At 38.1% G+C, this 21,879-nt stretch overlaps 5 protein-coding genes across 5 annotated transcripts; 2 read left to right on the forward strand and 3 right to left on the reverse strand.

The window, feature by feature from the left end:
- Positions 1 to 567: 567 nt before the first annotated feature.
- Positions 568 to 3,182, forward strand: LOC106336883 (KH domain-containing protein At2g38610). Its single transcript, XM_013775850.1, has 7 exons — positions 568 to 790; positions 897 to 988; positions 1,304 to 1,461; positions 1,564 to 1,680; positions 1,767 to 1,883; positions 1,971 to 2,114; positions 2,622 to 3,182. Exons 1-7 carry the CDS (start codon positions 702 to 704, stop codon positions 2,772 to 2,774), a joined length of 870 nt encoding a protein of 289 aa, XP_013631304.1. The 5' UTR covers positions 568 to 701; the 3' UTR covers positions 2,775 to 3,182.
- A 67-nt stretch (positions 3,183 to 3,249) lies between these two features.
- LOC106336884 (acid phosphatase 1-like) lies at positions 3,250 to 4,575 on the reverse strand. The gene is made up of 3 exons (XM_013775851.1): positions 3,979 to 4,575; positions 3,678 to 3,890; positions 3,250 to 3,586 (listed from the first exon to the last, which is right to left on the reverse strand). The coding sequence occupies exons 1-3, from the start codon at positions 4,320 to 4,322 to the stop codon at positions 3,409 to 3,411; spliced, it is 735 nt and encodes a 244-aa protein (XP_013631305.1). The 5' UTR covers positions 4,323 to 4,575; the 3' UTR covers positions 3,250 to 3,408.
- Positions 4,576 to 8,766: 4,191 nt separating this feature from the next.
- LOC106336816 (transcription elongation factor TFIIS) lies at positions 8,767 to 11,438 on the reverse strand. Its single transcript, XM_013775757.1, has 2 exons — positions 11,110 to 11,438; positions 8,767 to 9,900 (listed from the first exon to the last, which is right to left on the reverse strand). Exons 1-2 carry the CDS (start codon positions 11,272 to 11,274, stop codon positions 9,028 to 9,030), a joined length of 1,038 nt encoding a protein of 345 aa, XP_013631211.1. The 5' UTR covers positions 11,275 to 11,438; the 3' UTR covers positions 8,767 to 9,027.
- A 697-nt stretch (positions 11,439 to 12,135) lies between these two features.
- On the forward strand, positions 12,136 to 15,978 carry LOC106337701 (vacuolar-sorting receptor 1-like). Its single transcript, XM_013776838.1, has 11 exons — positions 12,136 to 12,687; positions 13,238 to 13,930; positions 14,017 to 14,175; positions 14,248 to 14,331; positions 14,428 to 14,504; positions 14,605 to 14,686; positions 14,856 to 14,938; positions 15,030 to 15,096; positions 15,249 to 15,377; positions 15,461 to 15,567; positions 15,658 to 15,978. The coding sequence occupies exons 1-11, from the start codon at positions 12,399 to 12,401 to the stop codon at positions 15,748 to 15,750; spliced, it is 1,863 nt and encodes a 620-aa protein (XP_013632292.1). The 5' UTR covers positions 12,136 to 12,398; the 3' UTR covers positions 15,751 to 15,978.
- A 175-nt stretch (positions 15,979 to 16,153) lies between these two features.
- On the reverse strand, positions 16,154 to 18,483 carry LOC106336755 (protein FATTY ACID EXPORT 3, chloroplastic). Its single transcript, XM_013775684.1, has 6 exons — positions 18,122 to 18,483; positions 17,372 to 17,768; positions 17,120 to 17,287; positions 16,844 to 16,893; positions 16,707 to 16,744; positions 16,154 to 16,471 (listed from the first exon to the last, which is right to left on the reverse strand). The coding sequence occupies exons 1-6, from the start codon at positions 18,356 to 18,358 to the stop codon at positions 16,351 to 16,353; spliced, it is 1,011 nt and encodes a 336-aa protein (XP_013631138.1). The 5' UTR covers positions 18,359 to 18,483; the 3' UTR covers positions 16,154 to 16,350.
- Between the last annotated feature and the right edge of the window lie 3,396 nt (positions 18,484 to 21,879).

Below are 21,879 nucleotides of genomic sequence, written 5' to 3' on the forward strand. Positions count from 1 at the left end.
GAAGAAATAAATTATATAATTTATAAAAAAATTAATATTAGCTATGAATTTTTATGAAATTTTAATTATTAAATTTACCATGAAACGTTTTTGATCATAAAATCCACAGCAGTCGAAAGAAAAGATAATTTAGCATGATTGACTACATTATATAATTACAAAAAATTGCCATAAAAATATGTAACTTGGAAGACTCTTTCAACATATATAGAGCAGAGACTAGGACCAACCAACCTCAATGATTTATATCAGCAGTTATTGTTAATCTAATCATAAAAGCAAAAGTATAATAATAATACGTATAAGAGACAGCTCTTGTGAGCGATAGCATGATGGACACGTGTTAACTTTTAGCGGCGCTAAAAAAATATACGATCTACGTAGTCACGCATACAGACCAGAGTTCCACCGTTGTCTTTTTAATCATTTATTTACTTTTATTGTTGAAAATCACTTTTTAATCTTTTTCAACCTTTGTAACAGAGAGATCCACGCTGACCCCTAAACCTTTTTTTGTCTAATTTTATTTTTAATAATAAAAAGAGAAATTTCAGAGAGAGAGAGAGAGAAAAAAAAGGAAAAAAAAAAATAAATAAAAAAAAGTCAGGCGTCTTTCTGCAGAATTCACATTTGGTCTCTCTCTCTCTCTCTCTCTCTATTGTATACGCTTCTAGAGGGAAGAGGAAGAAGAAGAAAGACTCATGTCTGGTCTATACAACAACAACTCTTCTTACTTCTCTCCTGCTAGAGCTGCTTCTCCTCAGATCAGAAGCACTCCTGAGATCGACAGGTATGCTCTCTCTCCTCTGATCTCTTCCTCTCGAAAAGACACTCCCTTTGTTTGTTTTTTTTATAGCAATAAAACCGATCTGATTGTTCTATCTTTACTCGAACAGCTCTCAGTACTTGACGGAGCTTCTCGCAGAACATCAAAAGCTTACACCTTTTATGCAAGTCTTGCCCATATGCAGCCGCCTTTTGAATCAAGGTTTCTCCTTTTCTTGATTTTGATTCGGATCTAAACTGTATATTCCACCTCTTATCTTCTTTTTGAATCATATCTTTCCTTTTTTTATTACAACACTTTCCCACTCCCATTTTCTTGCTTAATGTTCAAATCAGTTAATCCGATCAGGACAGTGAGATTAAGTTTAATGGAAAGATCATTGTTTGGGTCTATGTAGTCAAATCAGTTAATCCAATCAGTGGTCTTACTGATATGTCTTAACATTACTTAGTTTTAGTGTCTTTTAGTTTCCTTGTTGTTGTGGTTGTTCATTTAAAAGGTTTTCTTGATGTGCAGAGATGTTCAGGGTATCTGGAATGATGCCTCCTAACCAAGGATTTGGCGATTTTGATAGACTCAGACACAGAAGTCCAAGTCCTATGGCTTCTTCTAATCTTATGTCTAATGTCTCTAACACCGGTTTAGGTGGCTGGAACGGTGGTCTCTCTCAGGAGGTATATTATCATCATCTAAAATCAATTTGCCTTAAGTATTCATTTGTTTGATCTGTTTTAAGCTCTGTAACTGTGAGATAAAGAACACTTGGTTTCTAACAGAGACTTAGTGGACCACCTGGGATGACAATGGATTGGCAAGGTGCACCTGGAAGCCCCAGCTCATACACTGTGAAAAGGATATTGCGTCTGGAGATTCCAGTAGATAGCTATCCTAATGTGAGTACTCATTCTGCTTCCTCATCATTTTACTCCATAAGCTTTTTAATCACTCTTTCTGATTTTTTACTTGCTATTTTTATTAGTTCAATTTTGTTGGAAGGCTTCTTGGTCCTAGAGGCAACTCATTAAAACGTGTTGAAGCTACCACTGGTTGCCGTGTGTTCATCAGAGGGAAGGGTTCAATCAAGGATCCAGAAAAGGTGAGAGATATTCATGAAATATTTTTAACAAACATGTCATATGCTTCAGATGAGTATCTTATGGATTTGATGATTAAAAAATTATAGGAAGATAAGCTAAGGGGAAGACCAGGCTATGAACATCTAAATGAGCAGCTTCACATCTTGATAGAAGCAGATCTTCCAGCTAGTATCGTGGAGATACGTCTGAGACAAGCTCAAGAAATCATTGAAGAGTTACTAAAGCCTGTGGTAAATACACTCTCTCCACTATTTTCTTACCTCTTTGGAATTTTCTAAAAATCGGTCTAGTCGACAAATCGGGTCTGAATGAAACAATTTTTCAAATCGATTTAAAAAAAAAACTGGTCTAGGCGTTCAAAAAATTGGTCTAGGTGCCTAACCACCTCCTAGAGATTTTTTGAACATTGGTATAATCAGTACAATGACAATTAAGATAGTAGCCACGTTTTTTTATTTTATGTTCTTCCTTTGGTAGGTTTGCCTCATTGAGACTCTTAGACTTATTGCATGTAGGGCCATTTGTTTCTTGTCACAACGTTTATATTTCAGTACCCACTCTTTGGTAGTTTGCGGTTGATATTCAACTATGCAGACATGTGTGACCACAAACACCAGTCAAAGCTTCATTATTGTTTTGTCTTTCATCTCTTATACATTGTTTATCAACCGCAGTCATAATATGGATTACATTTTTGACATAACGTTTTGTGTGTTTTGGTGTGGTTAATAATGAAGGATGAGTCTCAAGATTTCATAAAGAGACAGCAGCTGAGGGAACTAGCGTTGCTAAACTCGAACAACCTAAGGGAAGAGAGTCCAGGACCAAGCGGCGGTGGAAGCGTTTCGCCTTTCAATTCAAGTGGTAAACGCCCCAAAACAGGATGCTAAGGAGCGTTTTGTTGTTTCAGTCAAAGGGGCGTTTTAAATGCTACATGTCTGCATACACACACTCTCGTGTATATTTGGTTCTGGCCATTAGTGGCTGCAGTGGTGGTGGTCAAGTTAAGACCTCCCTGGTCTCTCTCCGGTGAGCGACCCTGTGGCTTCCCTTTCCTTTCCTTTTATTTATTTTTGTTTTATTCGTCTTTATAAGACAGATTCATTACAGATTATTTTTTAAAAAAAGAAAAGATTCAGAAAAAGAGATATAAGAAAAAAAAATGTTGAGATATATAATATGTATGTAGGGAAAAAAGGTGTGGCTGGGGAAGGGTAAAGGGAGTATTGAAATTCTTATTGTAAAAACAAAAAAACAAAAAAAAAGACACATCTATTGGATTGATTCTTATCGTTTGATTTTTGAAACTTTTATATAAAACTTTGGTTATTTTTTATTTATTTCAGAAATTATATCCGTATTATTCTGTCCACTACATTCATTTTTTTTGTGTATTGGTATAATATGACAAGTTGGGATGTACCTTTGTGTATACACTGTCATGTTGTACATGTATTTTTTTTTTTACTGAACTTTTAATGTTGTACATGTAATTGATTGGTTGATTGTAGTAATTTTTTTTTCCTATGGAACGAAGTACATAGGGTTAGGAATCTTGAAGGTGCGATTCCCTGAATATTCTCCTTGTATGTCACTCCACTGGTCGCCTACATTGCCCCATATACTGTAACCTTCTTCCATCAACTGCTTTCTGATTGTTGTTTTGTATGTTGCGGCCATTTGTTTTTTGTTCTCTGCTGTCCTGCAAGTAGAATCATTTGTCCACATCATGAGAGGCTTTATCTTCCAAAAAAAAATATAGATTAAATAAGTATAAAGCTTCCTTTTATTACCTCATGATCAACCTTTCATAACCGGTGAAGCCTTGATTATGCAAATTTTCAACTGTTGCCTGGCGAAGGGTCTCTTCGTCTCTCCCGGTTACTAGGAAAACTTTGAATCCTATTTCTATCAGATCATTGAAGAGTTCGAGAACAGGTTGTATAGCTGGAGATTCTCCTTTCATTGCCCATGTTCTAAATCCTGTTGGATCATAAGGGTCGCATCTACATGTTACCAAACATTAGCTACACTGGTCAAAAACTTAAAGAAGTAATCATAGTGTGAGGAGAAGAGGAAATAAAAAACTTGTACCCGTATCTCTTGAGACGATAGTAGTAGACGTTTGAGAGGCAAGTATCATCAACATCCAAGATCCATGCATCCATGCCATCACCAGGAAGGACTATCTCACTGAGATAAACCCTAACTTGTTCCCCAATCAACTCAACGTCTCTGTCATATTGACCAGCAAGCATATATGCCTCAACGTAACGCATACATTGTAGAGGTACGGTGCGCCACGCACGTACGTTGTTGGTTTCTATTGCTAGTCTCCAGCTTAAGCAATAGCTAGCTGGATTGTTTCCATCCATCGGTATCCATGGACTTGCGCTTGTTGCCACTACGGAGATTGTTAGAAAGATGAGAAGCAACATCACTCTCTTATGTATCTTTATTGCTCTTGATTATTCTGCTTTCACTTGTGAAGAATGAGGATAACAAAAGAAAGAGAGAAGTGAAGTAGAATTTTGTTGTTTTGAGATCAATGGTGAATGAAACAAGAAGACTAATAAGAGGAGAAATGAAGTAGTATGATGCTTGAAGTGGATCAGCTTTACTAGTAATGTAGTTGTGAGAAGAGATGTTAGTTAAAGAGTGGTATTTAAAGAGCTTGGTTTGGTAGAAGATACTGGTTTCATCCACTTAGTCTCCCATTTTTCTTAAGACCAACTTATGACTTATGACGTATGCCATCAGTAAAATATTATTAACAAATGGAAATGGGGTCAAAACTAGCAAGCGCACAAATTCACTAAGGCACATCTATATATGCGCCACTATTTATATTCCAACACATTCACATATGTACCATGCTTATAATCATCTACTATATATTACGAATAATAATAGTGGCATGACCAAAATGAGATTGCAGATTCGTTAGATAGGAATGCACGCTTTTTTCATAGATCTCTATGTTTTATTGGTTATTTTATTCCGGTCGGTTACCCAGACCACATCAAATTTGAGTAATAAAATAACCATTTGATGCAAAAACAAAAAACATAGTGGCATGACATCGTTTAGTTAGTATATATATCACTAGGTGGAGGAGCTCACTAGTCTTAAAATATATAAATATGATAAGGGGATAAACCTACTTAGAGCAAGTCCATCCATTAGAACCTCTAATGAGATCTTAATGATTAAAATAGTAGTTAATAAGGTGATTAGACAAGTTAAGAAGCTTTGTTAGTGTAAATTATTTTTTCCTCCTCCAATGGGAGAATTTCATGGGGGTTTTTAATTTTTTTTTTTTTATAAATAGAATGATTTTCAATAAAAGCATACGTTAAATTTTTAAAAAGAAGACATTACAACATATAGGAAATACAAATACTAATCGTAAACGAGAAAAAATCCGATTAGTTGAAATCTTGATTTGTTTCAAATTTTTGCCAGATATTCTCAACCAAATCAGCTTTCAATTGTTGATGTATTTTGTTATCACGGACTCGACCCCGCACGCTCATCATATTCCCGAGATTTGAAGGCATAGTTGATGAAAAATCGAAATCCACTTGTGAACTTTGGTTTGATTCCGGTTGTGTGAAAAGTGATACATCATACTGAGTGTATCCATCTCGTTCGTCTTCTACTATCATATTATGCAGAATGATACATGCTCTCATTATCTTTCCAATTTTTATTTTATCTCACGAAAGAGCTGGATTTTTTACTATGGCAAATCGACCTTGCAAGACCCCAAAAGCCCGCTCGACATCTTTACGTACAGCTTCTTGATGTGTAGCGAATAAGAATGCTTTCGGACCTTACGAAAGTGAAATAGATTGGACAAAAGTAGCCCATTTTGGGTAAATACCATCTGTAAGATAGTAAGCCAAATGGTATTCGTGTTCGTTGACAATGTAATTCACTTTTGGAGCTCAAAATTCTAATATATCATCAAAAACCAGTGATCGATGAAGAATATTGATATCGTTTAATGTACCTAGAGGTCCAAAAAACGCATGACATATCCAGAGATCTTGTGAAGCTACAACCTCTAAAACAATTGTTGGCTTTCCTGATCCACGTGTATATTGACCTTTCCATGCGGTCGGGCAATTCTTCCACTCCCAATGCATACAATCGATGCTTCCTATCATCCCGTGAAACCCGCGTATCTCTCCAATATCGAGAAGTCGTTGAAAATCTTCTGGCGTAGGTCTTCTTAGATACTCATCTCCAAATAGATTTATGATTCCTTGAATAAAATGTTTCAAGCATAAAAACGCGGTGCTCTCACCAAGTCGAAAGTATTCGTCAACCGCATCAGCTGGGCAACCATATGCCATCATACGAATTGATGCTGTTGCCTTTTGTAACGGAGAGTGACCGAACCTTCCAGTAGCATCTCTTCTTTGTTGAAAGTATGAGATTCCAGCGGAGAGTCGATCCACAATACGCATGAACAAAGGCTTGTTCATTCGAAAACGGCGTCGAAACATGATAGAAGGATATGTTGCATCTTCAGAAAAAATAATCTTTCCATAACTGCATGTGTCCTTGTTCTCGTTTTCTTTCAATGTAGGCTCGTTTCTTTTTTGACCTTCGTGCTTCATGGCGATTTTCATTATGAATGAGAAGATTTTCAAATTGTTGATCGAAAAGTTGATCAAATCTTTCATCTATTTCGTCGAAATTATTTGAAGAAGAAAAAACCATTTAAAAAAGGTAACGCCAGAAATGTGAAGAAAAATGTGATGAAATCAAATCTTACTTATAAAGAAAAGATGAAGCTTATAAAGATAACATGAAGCTTTGCTCTCTCTCGCGTTGTTGTTGTTGTTGATTTTACTTATAAAGAAAAGATGAAGCTTATAAAGAAAAGAAGAAGCTTTGCTCTCTCTCGAGTTGTTGTTGTTTTTACTTATAAAGAAAAAATGAAGCTTTGCATTTACTTATAAGCTTTAAACGAAATGTTTTTGTTTGTCACAAGATACATGTCTTCTTCTATCACGAGATACATGTCTTTGTTATAAAGATACAAGAACAACAAATTATAAAGATGGAACATATTGGCTTCTTGTGTCACAAGGTTACTGTCTACTCACATGTTGCCCACCCCAGACGTCATTCTCGTTCTGTCCCATGTCTTCTTCCACCTGCAATAAAAACAAAGAGAGCAAAAACATCAGACCAAGACAACACGAGAATCACAAAACAACAACTGATTTAAGCTTTATTACTACAACAAAGACTGAAAGCAACAACACGGACTATATGAGTGAAACAATGTATTCAACACGGACCTATGGCTTTAAACATTAACAGAAAAATTATTCAGACCAAGACAACAAGTGAAAATTCATTAAGCTTATTATAGAGAGTCGAGATTCATATTAAAGAGACACCAATATTATACATTCACAGACACAAGCTTATTTCACAGACACAAGCTTATTTCAAGCAAACTAACACACTCGAGACAATATCACATACACAACACAAGCTTATTTCAAGAAACATAAAAAGACAATATCACAGAGAAACTTAACTCAAACTAACTTCCCAACATTTCAGTTATAAGCTTATTTTTCAAAGCTATTTCAAGTTCAGTAAGTGGCTATGTCTTGGCAATTAAGTTGTCAAGCAATTGCTGCTTGTTAAGCTTATCCTTCAAAACAAAGTCCTTCTGCCTAATCTCCCACAAGCCTTGAAACTCCCTTCCTTCTTCTGCCATAGTCGCTGGCTTGCTCACACCTTTTTTGCCTTTCGCCTTTGCTGCTTTAACACCCTCTGGCTGAGCCATTGACACCGCAGTGAAATAAACGGCAAATCGAGTGGCGATCGACTTCAGAATCGATAGAGAATCAACAGCATAGGAGATCGACAGATTTTCGATGACGAAGATGGAGAGATCGAGCTTTCGAGGAGGAAGGAGGAAGAGAAGCGAAATGATTTTTCGAGAAAACGAGACGAAGGAGAGAGAGAGACATTTCAAGATCGGTCGAGTAGGAGTGTGCCACGTTAGGGGTCCTTACCGAATCCAAAAAACCTCATTTAAACACCGGCTCTTCTGTTTCTTTTCCTTTTTTATTTATTTTTCTGCTTTTTTTTCTTAGGAACCAGGCATTAGATCCCCGATGGACATGGTCTTAAAGCACTTTCATGCATGGTCAAAGTCGTAGGGTTTGAGGTTTTCTTGAGATAAGCCCTATTGTATTTTTAATGGTCGGTCATCTGGTTTTGGTTCAACTAGTTTAATATGTTCTTGTATCTAAATTCATGTAATATTTGTAGACCAAAAGATCATATAGTTTCTTAGCTAGGGCCTATGGAGCGTCTTGCAAGCAATATCAAGAAATTAATAAGGATTGGGGACACATTTGTCAAGCCAACAAAATACAATAAACCGACCAAATAAGACTATATAATGGATTGGATGCTGACAAGGATTAGATTCTTATTAACTTTTGTCAACGTAAAAGTGGATGACACGTTAGTAGTAGTGTAATGGAAAATGTAAAGGACAGCAAGTAATGGAGTTAAGAGTTGTCAACACTACTACTAGATTGACAAGTCCGTTAAGAGTTGTTGCTTCACTCACAAATAAATTAAAAAAAAGAGAGTAATAGCCAATGAGTTCATCACATTAACGCTCCTTCTCATGTATGGTTTATGTTCTTCTTCCCCTTTTAATTATAATACATTTGAATGCCACTCGCAACACCTTCTTTATCTAATCCATCCACATTGACACAATGACTTCTTTTTTTTTGGTGGGGGGGAACACTCCACATTGACTATAATGGTAGTCAATAGAAGTAATACGTGAAAGTCTAAAATTTCAAAACTTTGATAAAATTTGCAAGAAAGCTGACAAGTTTGACATGTTTGGAATAAAAGAAGCAAAAGAAAGAAGAGCTACAGACACCTAAACTGTTGAACTCCCCTACTTACGAATCTCTAAGACACTGAACTGGTATCCTTACACAAACATCAGAGCCAGAAACATTGTCAGAACGTTCTGGCAAATGGACATAGAAGCTCTTGATAAAGCAACTAGAGCCTCTATGTCTTAAACAAAGTCTCATGCAATGTAAAAAAAAGAACACACATATATATCTCCTCACCTCAACAGAACTTCCAGTGATTGTCGCAGTTAACACACGTAACATAAGTCGTCATCGGCTCATCAGCACTCCTCGTCTGCATCTGATAGTAAGTACATTTACGCTGCCCACACCTCCCACACTTGAACTGATCAGTACTCGCTTTCGGCGCCTGACCACGCTCACAATCAAACAGAAACTTCTCCTTGATCTGATTAGTCTCCTGTTTCCTCTTGTCGCTTGCCATCTCTTCGCCAGACAATGTAATAAGTTTCTCCGGCGACACCTCCCCTGTGAGAACCCTCCTCCTCAGATCCGGATTGTTACTGTCCCTCAGGTTGAACATTATAGATCTGTACTTCACCTTCTGAGCTCCCGTTGACCGTCCCAGCTTCTCAAACATGTGAGACTCCACAGAGACAGCGACGCGGATTGGATCACATCCAACAACTCTCGCTCTATCATAGTCATCGGATTCGTCATGGACCTTGGACATTGCGTCCACAAGCAGCTCACGGATTTTGTCACGCACAGGGTCGTTGCATTTCACCATCGAAGTCAGCTTTGGTGCACCATTATTTGATGGTGCCTTAGCTGGTGCTTTCATACTAGATTGATTCTCCTTTGAGGCCCCAGCATCCTTCCTCTCTACCTTCACACCGTTGTCTCGTTCCTTCCTCTCTTCTACCTTGATGCTCTTAGCTGAATCACCTCTCTGAAGCTTCTGCACTTTCACAGGCGTTGGATTTGGAGTCTTGTCAACATCTTTCCTTTCCAGCTTAGACTTGGACGTCTCTTCAATGACGAGTTTCTTCCATATCTCAAGAAGGTCGGTAGCTACGGTTTTGATTTCATCAATGGGATGTTTTGAAAGAGACCTCAGCTTCTTCCCTACCTGGGAGCAATAACGTGCTATTAGAATAATTTTTAAAGACTTATTCTTGGGTTCACCCTCTAGATTCACAGACCAATAGGATTGTGTTATTTCATATTTGATATTTTTAAAAAAGAAAACAAAATATTGTCAAATTATATTATTTTTTTAAAACTAATAGGTAAAAAAAAATAAATAAAAAATAGTAGTAATTACAAAAAAAAAAATTTAACGTCGTCAGCAAAACATTAAACCTTAAATCCTAATCCCTAAACCCTAAATCCTAAACCCTAAATCCTAAACCCTAAACCCTAAACCCTAAACCCTAAACCCTTGAGTGTTTTAGTGTTTAGTGATTTTGATTTAGAGTTTAAGATTTATCCTAGAGTTTAGGGTTTACCAAGGGTTTAGGGTTTACCCAAGGGTTTAGGGTTTAGGATTTAGTGTGTTGCTGACGACGTTAAAAATATTTTTTTTAATTCTTTTTTCTATAACTAGTTTTTTTTTGACTTTTTATTTTAAAAGTATAATATAACTTGACAATATTTTGTTTCCTTTTGTAAAAGATATCGAATTTGAAATAATGAAATCTTATTGGTTGGTGAACCTAGGTTCACGAATAACTCATTTTTAAATCTCTCTAATATTGTTATGAGTATAATGAGATTAGAATAAAGATAATTCAGTTTAAATCTCTTTAATATTGTTTGAGCATAATCAACAATAAAGAGGTGTTATTGGTTTATATATTTTGATTGATTTAGAAATCCATATAGTATTTATAAATCCAAGTAAAATATGCAAATCCGAAGGTTTTTCCTCGGATTTGAGTCTTTGTATTTTTAACTAAAAAATTCAAACAAATCCATTCAAATCCATTATAAAATCAAATATATTAGTAAATATTGAATAACACTTGATTTGATACAGAATTTATGAATCATTAAACCAATAACACATGATTTTAATACAAATTTGAAAATCATGAAACCAATAACACTAGATTTAGTTCGGATTTTCAAATCCATTAAAATACAACAACCAATAACCGCTTAATAAAGTTTTAATCTTTTCAATTTGAAAAGTTTCAGATGAAATTAATGATCCTTAACACAAGTCAATGCTATGAGATTAGGCAAGCAACAGATTCAGCGAACCCTCTGATTCAAACAGCGTATCAGGCAAAAAGATCGAGACTTTGTAGATTAAAGAGATGAATTAGAGACGAACCTGAGTCGCGACGAGCATGTCGTATGTGATGGGAAACTTCTTGAGCTGTTTAAGGGCGTCGAGAGATCGAGAAACCTCCTGACCTGTGGAGGTTACGCCGTCGATCGCCGCCGCATCGGCTGCCTTCTTCGCCGCCTCGAACAATTCGATCAATTCGCTTTCCATCGTCCCTAACAAATCGCCAATTTCTTTGCAAATGGCCCCGACAGATCCAAGCCGAGTTAGAAAAAAGAAAAAAACTAAAGATTGTAATTTGCGATTGAAGAAGAATGAGATTTGTTCGGACGGAACTTGGTTCTTGTCGGGACGGAGAAGATATAGATTACGTAGTTAAACAGTGTTCTTATTTAGCGATCTAACGGTTTCAGTTACAACTTTAGGGAATCAACGGTTTAGATCACGTGACTTGGTCTATGGATGTTACTAGATTCACGCTTCTGCTCGAGGTTACTGCATCAGGTATGGGCTATTTAAGGCCCTTATTGGGCCAGAGTCGTTTTATAGTATGTTTGGGTCTTTTTATGAATAAAAACAAAACTTTCCTTTTTTTCTATTTGTACTAAACATGACAATATCTGGAAAATATAACAATATCCATCTTTTTTCTAGAATCCACACATATTAATTCTGTTTAATGTTATCTAGATTTAACATAGATAACATTTAATCAGTGATCCAATAACCTTTAAAATGGATTTGTCCATATAGTGTGTTACAAAACTCGAGAGTCACCGTAAATCTAGGCATATTTCACGTTGAAGTAAGGAAAGAAAGAAAGAGAGTTGAACTTTGAAATGGACGACACGTGAGCGGTGAAGGCAAAGGACCCAGTCGTCGACGTACTCGTGCTAAGCCGTCACCGACGTCAAACACGTGCGTCCCATGCATTATGAAAACACAATATGCTTTTTTCCCAATAAAGTTATCAAACAAAACAATAATCTCTTCTTCTTTCAAAATGAACAAATGATTAGTTCATTAAAATACTATATATGTTATAGAATATAACTTCTTCTGTTCTTTTCTGTAGCGTAGATAAGGAGGTATGGAAAAAAGTTGTTAAAATAACACGTGATTATAGTTAAACCTTTTCATAACCATCAATCTCTGTGTTCAGTTATAAACTTAGAATACATAGACATTCTTCTTGATTCTCTGCCAAAACCTCAAGCTTCCTTTTTGATCTCATTGTATCGTTAATGATATAACCGAATCATCCTTTACATCGATAGAGGCTAGCAGAAGAAGCATTGAATCTCCAATAGTACTTGATTAGAAGTACCGTGAAGATGAAGTTTGGAGTATTAGCACTCTCTTTTATTCTGATCCTGGAATTAGCCTTTGGTACATTCTTGGTGGAGAAGAACAACCTAAAAGTAACTTCACCTGACAGCATCAAAGGTGTTTATGAATGTGCCATTGGGAATTTTGGAATTCCGAAATACGGTGGAACACTTGTTGGAACCGTCGTGTATCCCATGTCGAACCACAAGGGATGTAAGAGCTTCAGCGAGTTCGGTGTCTCCTTCAAATCCTCACCAGGAAGCTTACCCACTTTCCTTCTTATTGATCGAGGAGGTTCGACTTCTTTCTTTTCTATGTCACTTTCCTTCTTGTTTACCTGAGCAAACAAGGTGGGTTTTGTTTAAGATTTAGTTTAACTGAGTTTGCTAGCGGTTAAACAATTAGTTAGGGGTTTTATGTTAGTGAGCTTAAGTATAAAACGTCTGTTTTGTACTCTGTTTGGACTTAAAGATGTCAGAAATCTTGTATACAAACCCGATCAAATGCGAAAAAAGAAATAACATTTTGAGAGAAAACGATTGAGGCAAATATTCGTTTATGATTTGTATATTGCTTATGTGAATGAATAATTTATAATCCTTTAAACCCTTATTTATAGAATCTAAAAGTATAATTTTCATCTTCTATTTAGAAAAAAAAATATTTAACAAATGCACTTTTCTAATCCAAAAAAAGAAATGTGATTTTTTACTGGTGGACCGAGATTTAAGTCACTTTTAGAATCAATAATTTTTATCATACAACTACAAGTTTTTTACTGGTGCCACTGTGTGGCTTGTAGAGTGTTTTAGTCTCATAAACATATTTGGTTCTCCATGAACAGATTGTTACTTTGCTCTGAAGGCATGGAACGCTCAGCAAGCAGGAGCAGCAGCCATTCTAGTGTCCGATAACAAACTCGAGCCACTAATCACAATGGACACACCAGAAGAAGACACTGCCAACGCAGACTATCTAGAAAAAATCAACATTCCTTCAGCACTAATCAGCAAATCATTAGGAGACAGCATAAAGTCAGCTATATCCGACGGCAACATGGTCAACATGAAGCTAGACTGGACCGAGTCAGTTCCACACCCCGACGAGCGCGTGGAATACGAGCTTTGGACCGATAGCAACGACGAGTGCGGGAAAAAATGTGACACGCAGATTGAGTTTCTAAAAAACTTTAAAGGAGCGGCTCAGATTCTTGAGAAAGGAGGGTACACTCAGTTCACACCGCATTACATCAGTTGGTATTGCCCCAAGGCTTTTATGCTGAGTAGACAGTGTAAGTCTCAGTGTATCAACCATGGAAGGTACTGTGCTCCTGATCCTGAGCAGGATTTTACGAGAGGGTACGATGGAAAAGATGTTGTTGTTCAGAATCTGCGCCACGCTTGTGTGTTTAGAGTGGTTAATGAGACTGGTAAGGCGTGGAAGTGGTGGGACTATGCTACTGATTTTTCTGTTAGATGTCCCATGAAGTATAACAAGTATACAAGTGAATGTGCTGATGAAGTTATCAAGTCACTTGGTGAGTGTAATGACTTCATTAGCTTATGAGATTCTCTTCCCCCTTTAGCTAATTTCTACATTTATTTTTTTGTGTTGTGGTTTTAGGAATTGATCTAGAGAAGGTGTACTTGTGTATGGGAGATACTGAGGGAGATGTGGAGAACCCAGTTCTTAAAGCAGAACAGGAGTCACAGGTAGGCAAAGGTTCTCGTGGAGATGTTACTATCCTCCCAACACTTGTGGTGAACAACAGGCAATACAGAGGTACTACTCAGAGCCATACCAAAACATGTTTTACCTATTTGATTGTTTCTGATATAATCATTGTGGTTCTAGGTAAGTTGGAGAAAGGAGCGGTGCTGAAAGCTATATGTGCAGGGTTTCAAGAGTCAACGGAACCATCAATATGTTTAACTGAAGGTTACATTTCTCTGAAAGATTACTCTAGAACTTAGTTATTTGCATTTCAATAACTTGGAGGAGACGTTTGCTTTAATATTTTTTTGTTTATTACAGATCAAAACACCAATGAGTGCTTAGAAAACAATGGTGGATGCTGGCAAGATAGAGCTGCTAACATTACTGCATGCCTTGTATCCACTTGAGCTTGAATTTTTCAATAATTTTTTTCTTTACTTTTGTTGTTGCTGGTCAGTCTGATTTGCTCTTCTTTGTTCTGAATTGGTATATTAGGATACTTTCAGGGGAAGACTGTGTGAGTGCCCTACTGTTCAAGGTGTCAAATTTGTTGGTGATGGTTACACTCACTGCAAAGGTAAGTTAGTTTTTCTCAGTGAAGTTTGACATTTTAGCATTGCTGCTATAATCCTAAGTTTTGAATAGTCTTACTAAGTTAAGTGTTGTGTGTGGTATGGGGATTCAGAAAAATAGTATTGCATGCTGCTGTGGTTCTTTTATTTTATATAGTTTGTACTTGTGGACAGCTTCTGGAGCTTTGCGCTGTGGAATCAACAATGGAGGATGCTGGAGAGAAACCAGAGGTGGCTACACATACTCTGCTTGCACTGTAAGTATATGCCATTTGCCAACTTCTAATATCTTAACTATCATTTTCTCAAGGATTAAATAAACTCTTTTTGAAAATGGGTTTTTATTAGGATGATCATTCAAGTGTTTGCAAATGCCCTCCTGGTTTCAGGGGCGACGGAGTAAAGAGCTGTGAAGGTACCAAAGTCTTTCATGTGGAACTAACTTAGTAAAAGACATAACATCATATTAGCTCTAAGCCTCTGGTCCAGCACTGGTTTGCATGTTGGTCTGGTATTGTTTTTGGTTCATATGTGATCTTTTTTTGGTTGTTCTGTTTGTATTGGCAGATGTGGATGAATGCAAAGAGAAACTGGCTTGCCAGTGCCCTGAGTGTAAATGCAAAAACACATGGGGAAGCTATGAATGCAGCTGCAGGAAGGGTTTGTTTTACTTGCGTGAGCTTGATACTTGCATTGGTAACCATTCTTCAAAATGCGACTTCGAAATGTTACCATTTAGAAACTCTGCATTCTAGCCTGAACTGTGTTTTATGATACAGGAGCATTTGGAGCGGTGAAGCTAGGCTGGAGCTTTGTGTTGATACTCTTACTAGCGTTAACTGCAGCGACTCTTTCAGGATATGCTATCTACAAATATAGAATCAGGGTAATGTTCACTTCACATAGAGACTTGTAAGACTTTGATATCTCTATTCTATAACCAAAAGAAACATGTATTGTTGTTACATATGTGCAGCATTACATGGACTCGGAGATTCGGTCGATCATGGCGCAGTACATGCCTTTGGACAGCCAGCCCAACAATACTGAAACTCATATGGACTTTTGAGTCCATCAATCTGTATGAGGAGTTGAAAGATGACTCTTCTTTTTTAGTTCTACCAACTTTTTGTTTGATCTATATTAGTATAATGCAACTTAGACCACACAATAAGCCTATTACTGGTTCCTCTTTTTTAGTTTGAATCTGTTTTTTTTTTTTCCTGCAAGAACATGGTTTTATGTTCCTATGACACAAACTATCAGACAGTATGATTAGTTCGTAGATGGATCTTCTAGTCCTGCAACTTTTGATCTCTGATGTAACTTAGAAATCAACCAAACTAAGCCTATCAGAATTGGTCCTTTCTTCACAACCATACTAGTAGAGTGACCATTAGTCACTTTACATGGAGTTGTTACATTTTAAAGTAATAAGAATCTTAGTTCAATTCATTATGCTTTTTTTTTTTGTTGACGGCATCGCCAGACGAGCCAATCCTATTATTGTTTGTTGATATGTGGTAAAAGGACCACCACCAAATCCAAATACAGTACACGGAAGTTTAGAAAAGATGATTGATCACAAAAGTTGTACACAAACTTAAAAGAGAGAACATAGAGTTCGGATATCACTATAACAGAGTATGATGCTCATGTTACCATTTCTCTATCCTTCTCTACTTACAACCCCTTCGCTTGTTTCATCTTCTTCTCCACCTTGTTCTTTGTTTGGGCCCTTCTCTTTGTTGCTCACCAACTTGTACCCATAAAACGCCAACACACCGCCACTGCAACAACAATAATCCAACAAATTTAAATCTTCTTTCTCATGTCAATACTAATAAACTTTTATATTCAAAGTGTGTTTTCTTTCTCCTATGCAACATGAATCTAAGAACTTTGGTGGGTGGAATTTTTTTTAAATAAATCTCTTTGGGTTTTAGTTTAGGTTCTTCTTGCAATCATCTCGTGTTGCAATACTGAAACTGTAAATGTAAAAGAAGAATCGTTTTGAGTGTCTACCTCGTAAGGGTGGTCAAAAACCCCATGAACGTAGATCTCTGTAGAAAGAAAAAAAAAAACAGGAGAGTGAACTATGTTTCATTCAAAGCAATTCTTCAAATAAATGAACTGAACCATCTGGAATGTAATTACGTTACCTGAAAAAGCACCAACTTCAACTCTCTCAAAAATATGATTGCCACTATAGCTGTTCAACACAAGAACATGAAAACAAATAAATGTCAACAAGTTTGTTTTACTTCAAAAATGTGAAATAATAATCTATAGACTAATATCAATTTACACAACTGAACAATTCCCCTCAGTCCTATACAAGTCAACAATGCAACTTTAACTAATTCATTCATGGTTAGTTACTTGGCATGTCAGAGTGGTTATCAAAGCTTTTACTAATCAAAAGCAACTTTACTAACCCATCTGTCCTTTTAAGAACTTTGCAGATGATTCTCCAAGCCTCTGAGCCTTTAGACTAGCCATGCTCAGCGCAAAAAGAGCTCCACCAAGAATGACACCAAACCTAACGGCAGGAATGCTTCCAGATATCATAAATGAAAGAAACCCACCCACAAACAAAAGCAGACCTGTACAAAAAAAAAAGACAATCCTTTAGTCATCCACTCACACACCATAAACGTTTTAAAACAAGAAATCTATAACATGTTTACCATAAGGTATCCCAACATGAAAATCTTGAGTTCTCGACACATCCCTCAGATCCTCAGTGGAAGAGAAAGCTTCAACGATCTCCTTCACATCAGAAGGCGACTCCTCCGCTGCTTTCAAAATATACTCTCTACCTTCCTCCCCAACCTCTTTAGCCTTCGTACCCAACTCCTCTTTAGCCTTCTCCGCTTGAATCCTAAGCTGCTCAGAAGTGTCTTTCAAGATTGTCATCGCCTTTTGGGAGTTCACATTGTACGCCTCGGAGGACACGCTCTGAATCTTCGAGACCTGCTCTTTGACAGACGCAAGGGTTTGCTTCCACGCTTCCTGAGATGTACTATCATTGTCATCACCGCCTACTACACTCTTCTCCTTCTCCACCTCAACACCTGATGGCTCCTGTTCATTATAAAAAGACAAAACTAGCCAATTAGAGTCGAGCATAGGAGGATATTACATAAAGTCTTGATTTTTGAAGAAAAGGGCAAAACTTTCAGAAACTCATACGGAAACCAAAACAGAGCAATTACAAGTTTTTAGAGCAGACCCAGTACTACTAGTACTCATAAAAGACAATATCTCAAACCCCCAAAGTGCACCACACTTGAATGTACGCAGATATTACATAAAGTATTGATTTTTGAGGAAAAGGACAAAACTTTCATAGATTTTGACGAACTCAGACAAAACCCTAATTCAGAAACAGAGCAATTACAAGTTTTTAGAGCAGACCCAGTACTACTAGTACTCACCGAATCCTCGTGGGAAGCGGCGAAGGCGACGAAGGAGCGGTTAAGCTTGGTATCTGAGGTAAACCGGAGACGTAGACCAGTACAAGAAACGAGAGATGGAGCGGTGAGATGGTGGCGTTGGTTAGGAAGGTGTTGGAAACGGAGAGAGCGAAGCGTGGCGGGGGGATGAGAGTGAGGCCTGTGGAGGAAGGTTGAGTTAGGGTTTCTGATTGACATCAGCTCCATTGGGATACTCATCGCCTTGGGAAAATGAGTGAGAGTACTCTCAGAGGAGAAGACAGAGAGAGAGAGGTTTTGGTTTAGGGATTTTCAGGCTTGTCTTCAACTACGAAGCAAAGTATTTTTCTTTCACTAAGGACTAAACGCAAAGAAAAGGATGTTTCGAAAACGACGTCGGATCATGTGGAAATTAAATATACCTAAGTTAAGGTGAGTGTGCTTAGAAAGAAAATATCTCGGATGGGTTTTGTCGTTTTGATAAATATAGCAACAGAAGTAGACCCTCTAAGTCATCTAGAGTCTTCCTCACTTTTAACACACAGTAGTAGACCCTCTTATTCATTTAGAGACACCACTGAACATATATTTTTCCAAGGTTTATGACTTATGTATCAACATATTATGTTAGTTACCAACTGTCATGCAAGTTAATGAATCTTTTCATTCTTGAAGATGTAAGATGTTCGCCTTAAAGTAGTCGCTGACGTAGTTGCTGAAGCAGACGTCGTGTTGAGTGGTGAAGACCATATGGAGTCAAGGTGCTGAGCTGTAGTCATGTAGACTCGGAGAGCAAGAGAGTATCTTGGAGATAAGAAAAGAGGAATAAACTTGAGAAGCAATTTTTATGATTTAAAGAAAGAGGAATGAGTGCATTCAAAGAAAAGGAAAGTTGCACTTATTGTTATGGAAGATGTACATTCATGTTGCCTTGGAGATTAGGGTTTCGGAAACGTGGAGAATAACTATAAGATAGCAATGGAGTCGTCTGTATAGAGACAAAGACACAGAGGCTGATCTGATAGAGGGAGATAAGCTCTTGGAAGTGTTCTTGACCGTATTGAAGCAGTGGCTGAAGTACTTGACGGAAGAGAGACACAAGCGGGTAGCTTAGCAATCTTTCAGTAGTAGTTGTTAGGGTGTATAGCTCTTGTTCCTGACAAATATGGAGATAGATCTCTGAATGTTGAAGATGCCATGGGGATATTGGCTAGGAATCTGGGTAAGTTGATGAATTCCTCTGGTGGGAGGAATCAGTATGGTCGCCAGATAGCAGAAGAAGAGAACGTCTTAGATGCTATGAGTCTAAAGGTGTTGGTCATATAAAGACTGACTGTCCTGTAGCACAACAGAGAGAACTTAAGTGTTCTAAGTGCAGAGGTGTTAGACACACATGGCGTGAATGTTTAAACTCAAAGAAGGAAAAAGGCGTTCCATTGCAGTCGTCTAATGATTCAAAGTCTGAAGAAGATGGAAAGGTGATGAAGAACCTTGTTGCATTTGGTGCACGCAAGGAGGAATCCAGTGAATCCTCGGATTCAGACGTTGATACAGACTCTGAGGATTATGACGTACTGCTAAATAAGTGGTTGAATCTCAAGAATGAAAATCTGAGGTTGCAACACGATCTAGTGTAGAGCCGTGAGGAGAATGAAGAACTTGCTAAAGAACTTGAGGCTTTACATGAGAAAAATAAGTCTCTGGAACAGGAAGTTAGCAAGCTGAGAGAAGTTGCTACTGGTGAACAAGAGAGAGCAAGGATGCTTGAACGTGATTTGGCTGAGAATCACAAGCGGGTCAAGATGCTCAATAGTGGGATCACGGACTTGGATAAGATACTCTCAATGGGACAACCAGCCAAGGTGAATTGGAGACGGGGATACCGAGGAACTGAGAGTACTGGCATACAACAGAAGGGGCTATCACATTCGTGCAGGGGAGCACATCAAAAAGTGGAGCCAAAGAAGCTTGTCAGGAAGTACGTTGGGACGTACGACAGGGAGTAAGGCAGGAAGTTCTATAGCGCGTAGCTGTGAGCAACAAGCCAAAAGTAGTACATCAGTGCAACAACATGATGGTCAGACAGGAGGTTTTGAAGCATGGTTGTGCAGCTGGTACAAGGAAGGGGAGTGATTGGTGCATCAGCAACTGTGTCAGGCCAAGCAAGAAGTAACATCAGATGTGTTGTTGGTTCTGTGGGAAGGTTGGACACAAGAAGGTGGAGTGTTTTGCTCTTGAGAAGAGCAGAAACAAGAAGGTGAACAAGACGTTCACTAAACCTAAAAGGGTTGAAGAGGTGTCCTTAGCCAAGAGTGGCTTACTTGATGAGATTAAGTATGAGACATCAGAAGAAGGATGCAGCTCTGGTAGGAGTGATCTTGAGGTTGATCAAGAAGCATCAAGTCTGGAGCCAGAACACGAGGTTGTTTGTGGCATAAAGGAGAAGGAGATCGAAGTGCGTCAGAAAGTGATGCGAGATGATCTTCAGGAGGGTGATAATGAAATCACTCCAAGACAATAGCAACGAGTGCAGAGAGCACTCAGTGCGGATGGGGAAGGGTTCATGGTCAAGAAGACGGAACATGAAGGAAGCCAAGTCCTCAACAGAAGCTGGTCGAAGGGTAGTTCAACAGATGCGTCAGATCGTGATGCAGTACTTGTTATACCGCTGCAGCAGGGGCTGTGTCATGAGTATACATGAAGAAACAGACGGGTGGGTCTGTAAGGCTTGACATCTAAGCATCTGTGTTTTAGCTTAGTATGCAATTAAGCAGGGGAAGAATAGTGATGTTCTGGTACAGAGAATGCATATCTCATGGGGGAGAAAAGCATGGTGTGGTGCACATCTCGTGGGGGAGAAAAGCACATTTGGTGTGGGAGTTTCCAGGTAAGGAACGTGGCTGCTGAACCAGAAGAATGTTGTGCTTGATCGGCACACAAAGCTAAAAGGAGGAGATTGAAGATGTAAGATGTCCGCCCTGAAGTAGTCGCTGACGTAGTTGCTGAAGTAGACGTCGTGTTGAGTGGTGAAGACCATGTGGAGTCAATGTGCTGAGCTGGAGTCGTGTAGACTTGGAGAGCAAGAGAGTATCTTGGAAATAAGGAAAGAAGAAAAAACTTGAGGAGGAAGTTTATGACTTAGAGAAAGAGGAATAAGTGCATTCCAAGAAAAGGAAAGTTGCACTTATTGTTATGGACGATGTCCATACATGTTGCCTTGGAGACTAGGGTTTTGGGAACGTGGAGAATAACTATAAGATAGCTATGGGGTCGTCTGTATAGAGACAGAGACACAGAGGCAGATCTTATAGAGAGAGATAAGCGCTTGGAAGTGTTATGGGTCGTGCTGAAGTAGTGGCTAAAGTACTTGACGGAAGAGAGACACAAGCGGGTAGCTTAGGAATCTTTCAGTAGATGTTGTTAGGGTGTAACAGACTGTGTAAAGCTGATTAAGCAGATCTTGTAATAGAGTGTATGTGGGAACCGAAATTCGCACTGTCGATTTCCGTTAAAATAAGGAAACTAGGAAAACCCTAATTTTCCAAAGGTCCCGGATATCTGCTAATACCACACGCCAAGCAATCAGAACACAAGAATAACAACGATAAAGTATAAGAAATCGAAAAGAGAGCAAAGTAGATCTTATTCCGAATTCGCGTTTGAGCGTTACAACAAGGTAAGAGCCTGGGCTACGAGAGCTGTCGGCGATATTCCTAGTTCTAAAACCCTAAGACGGCAATAACCTAGTTGAGTCGCAGCTC

This window comes from Brassica oleracea, chromosome C4 (genome assembly GCF_000695525.1).
Source record: "Brassica oleracea var. oleracea cultivar TO1000 chromosome C4, BOL, whole genome shotgun sequence".
NCBI classification, from domain to species: domain Eukaryota; kingdom Viridiplantae; phylum Streptophyta; class Magnoliopsida; order Brassicales; family Brassicaceae; genus Brassica; species Brassica oleracea.

Coding starts and splice junctions, on each gene's coding strand:
- LOC106336883 (XM_013775850.1), top strand. CDS start 702: ATGTCTGGTCTATACAACAACAACTCTTCTTACTTCTCTCCTGCTAGA. Junction 791..896: donor AGCACTCCTGAGATCGACAG/GTATGCTCTCTC, acceptor TTACTCGAACAG/CTCTCAGTACTTGACGGAGC. Junction 989..1,303: donor CAGCCGCCTTTTGAATCAAG/GTTTCTCCTTTT, acceptor CTTGATGTGCAG/AGATGTTCAGGGTATCTGGA.
- LOC106336884 (XM_013775851.1), bottom strand. CDS start 4,322: ATGTTGCTTCTCATCTTTCTAACAATCTCCGTAGTGGCAACAAGCGCA. Junction 3,891..3,978: donor TATCGTCTCAAGAGATACGG/GTACAAGTTTTT, acceptor GGTAACATGTAG/ATGCGACCCTTATGATCCAA. Junction 3,587..3,677: donor TATGAAAGGTTGATCATGAG/GTAATAAAAGGA, acceptor TTCTACTTGCAG/GACAGCAGAGAACAAAAAAC.
- LOC106336816 (XM_013775757.1), bottom strand. CDS start 11,274: ATGGAAAGCGAATTGATCGAATTGTTCGAGGCGGCGAAGAAGGCAGCC. Junction 9,901..11,109: donor ACATGCTCGTCGCGACTCAG/GTTCGTCTCTAA, acceptor TATTGCTCCCAG/GTAGGGAAGAAGCTGAGGTC.
- LOC106337701 (XM_013776838.1), top strand. CDS start 12,399: ATGAAGTTTGGAGTATTAGCACTCTCTTTTATTCTGATCCTGGAATTA. Junction 13,931..14,016: donor TGAAGTTATCAAGTCACTTG/GTGAGTGTAATG, acceptor TTGTGGTTTTAG/GAATTGATCTAGAGAAGGTG. Junction 15,568..15,657: donor TCTACAAATATAGAATCAGG/GTAATGTTCACT, acceptor ACATATGTGCAG/CATTACATGGACTCGGAGAT.
- LOC106336755 (XM_013775684.1), bottom strand. CDS start 18,358: ATGAGTATCCCAATGGAGCTGATGTCAATCAGAAACCCTAACTCAACC. Junction 16,894..17,119: donor GTTCTTAAAAGGACAGATGG/GTTAGTAAAGTT, acceptor TGTGTTGAACAG/CTATAGTGGCAATCATATTT. Junction 16,745..16,843: donor TGAAGTTGGTGCTTTTTCAG/GTAACGTAATTA, acceptor TTCTTTCTACAG/AGATCTACGTTCATGGGGTT.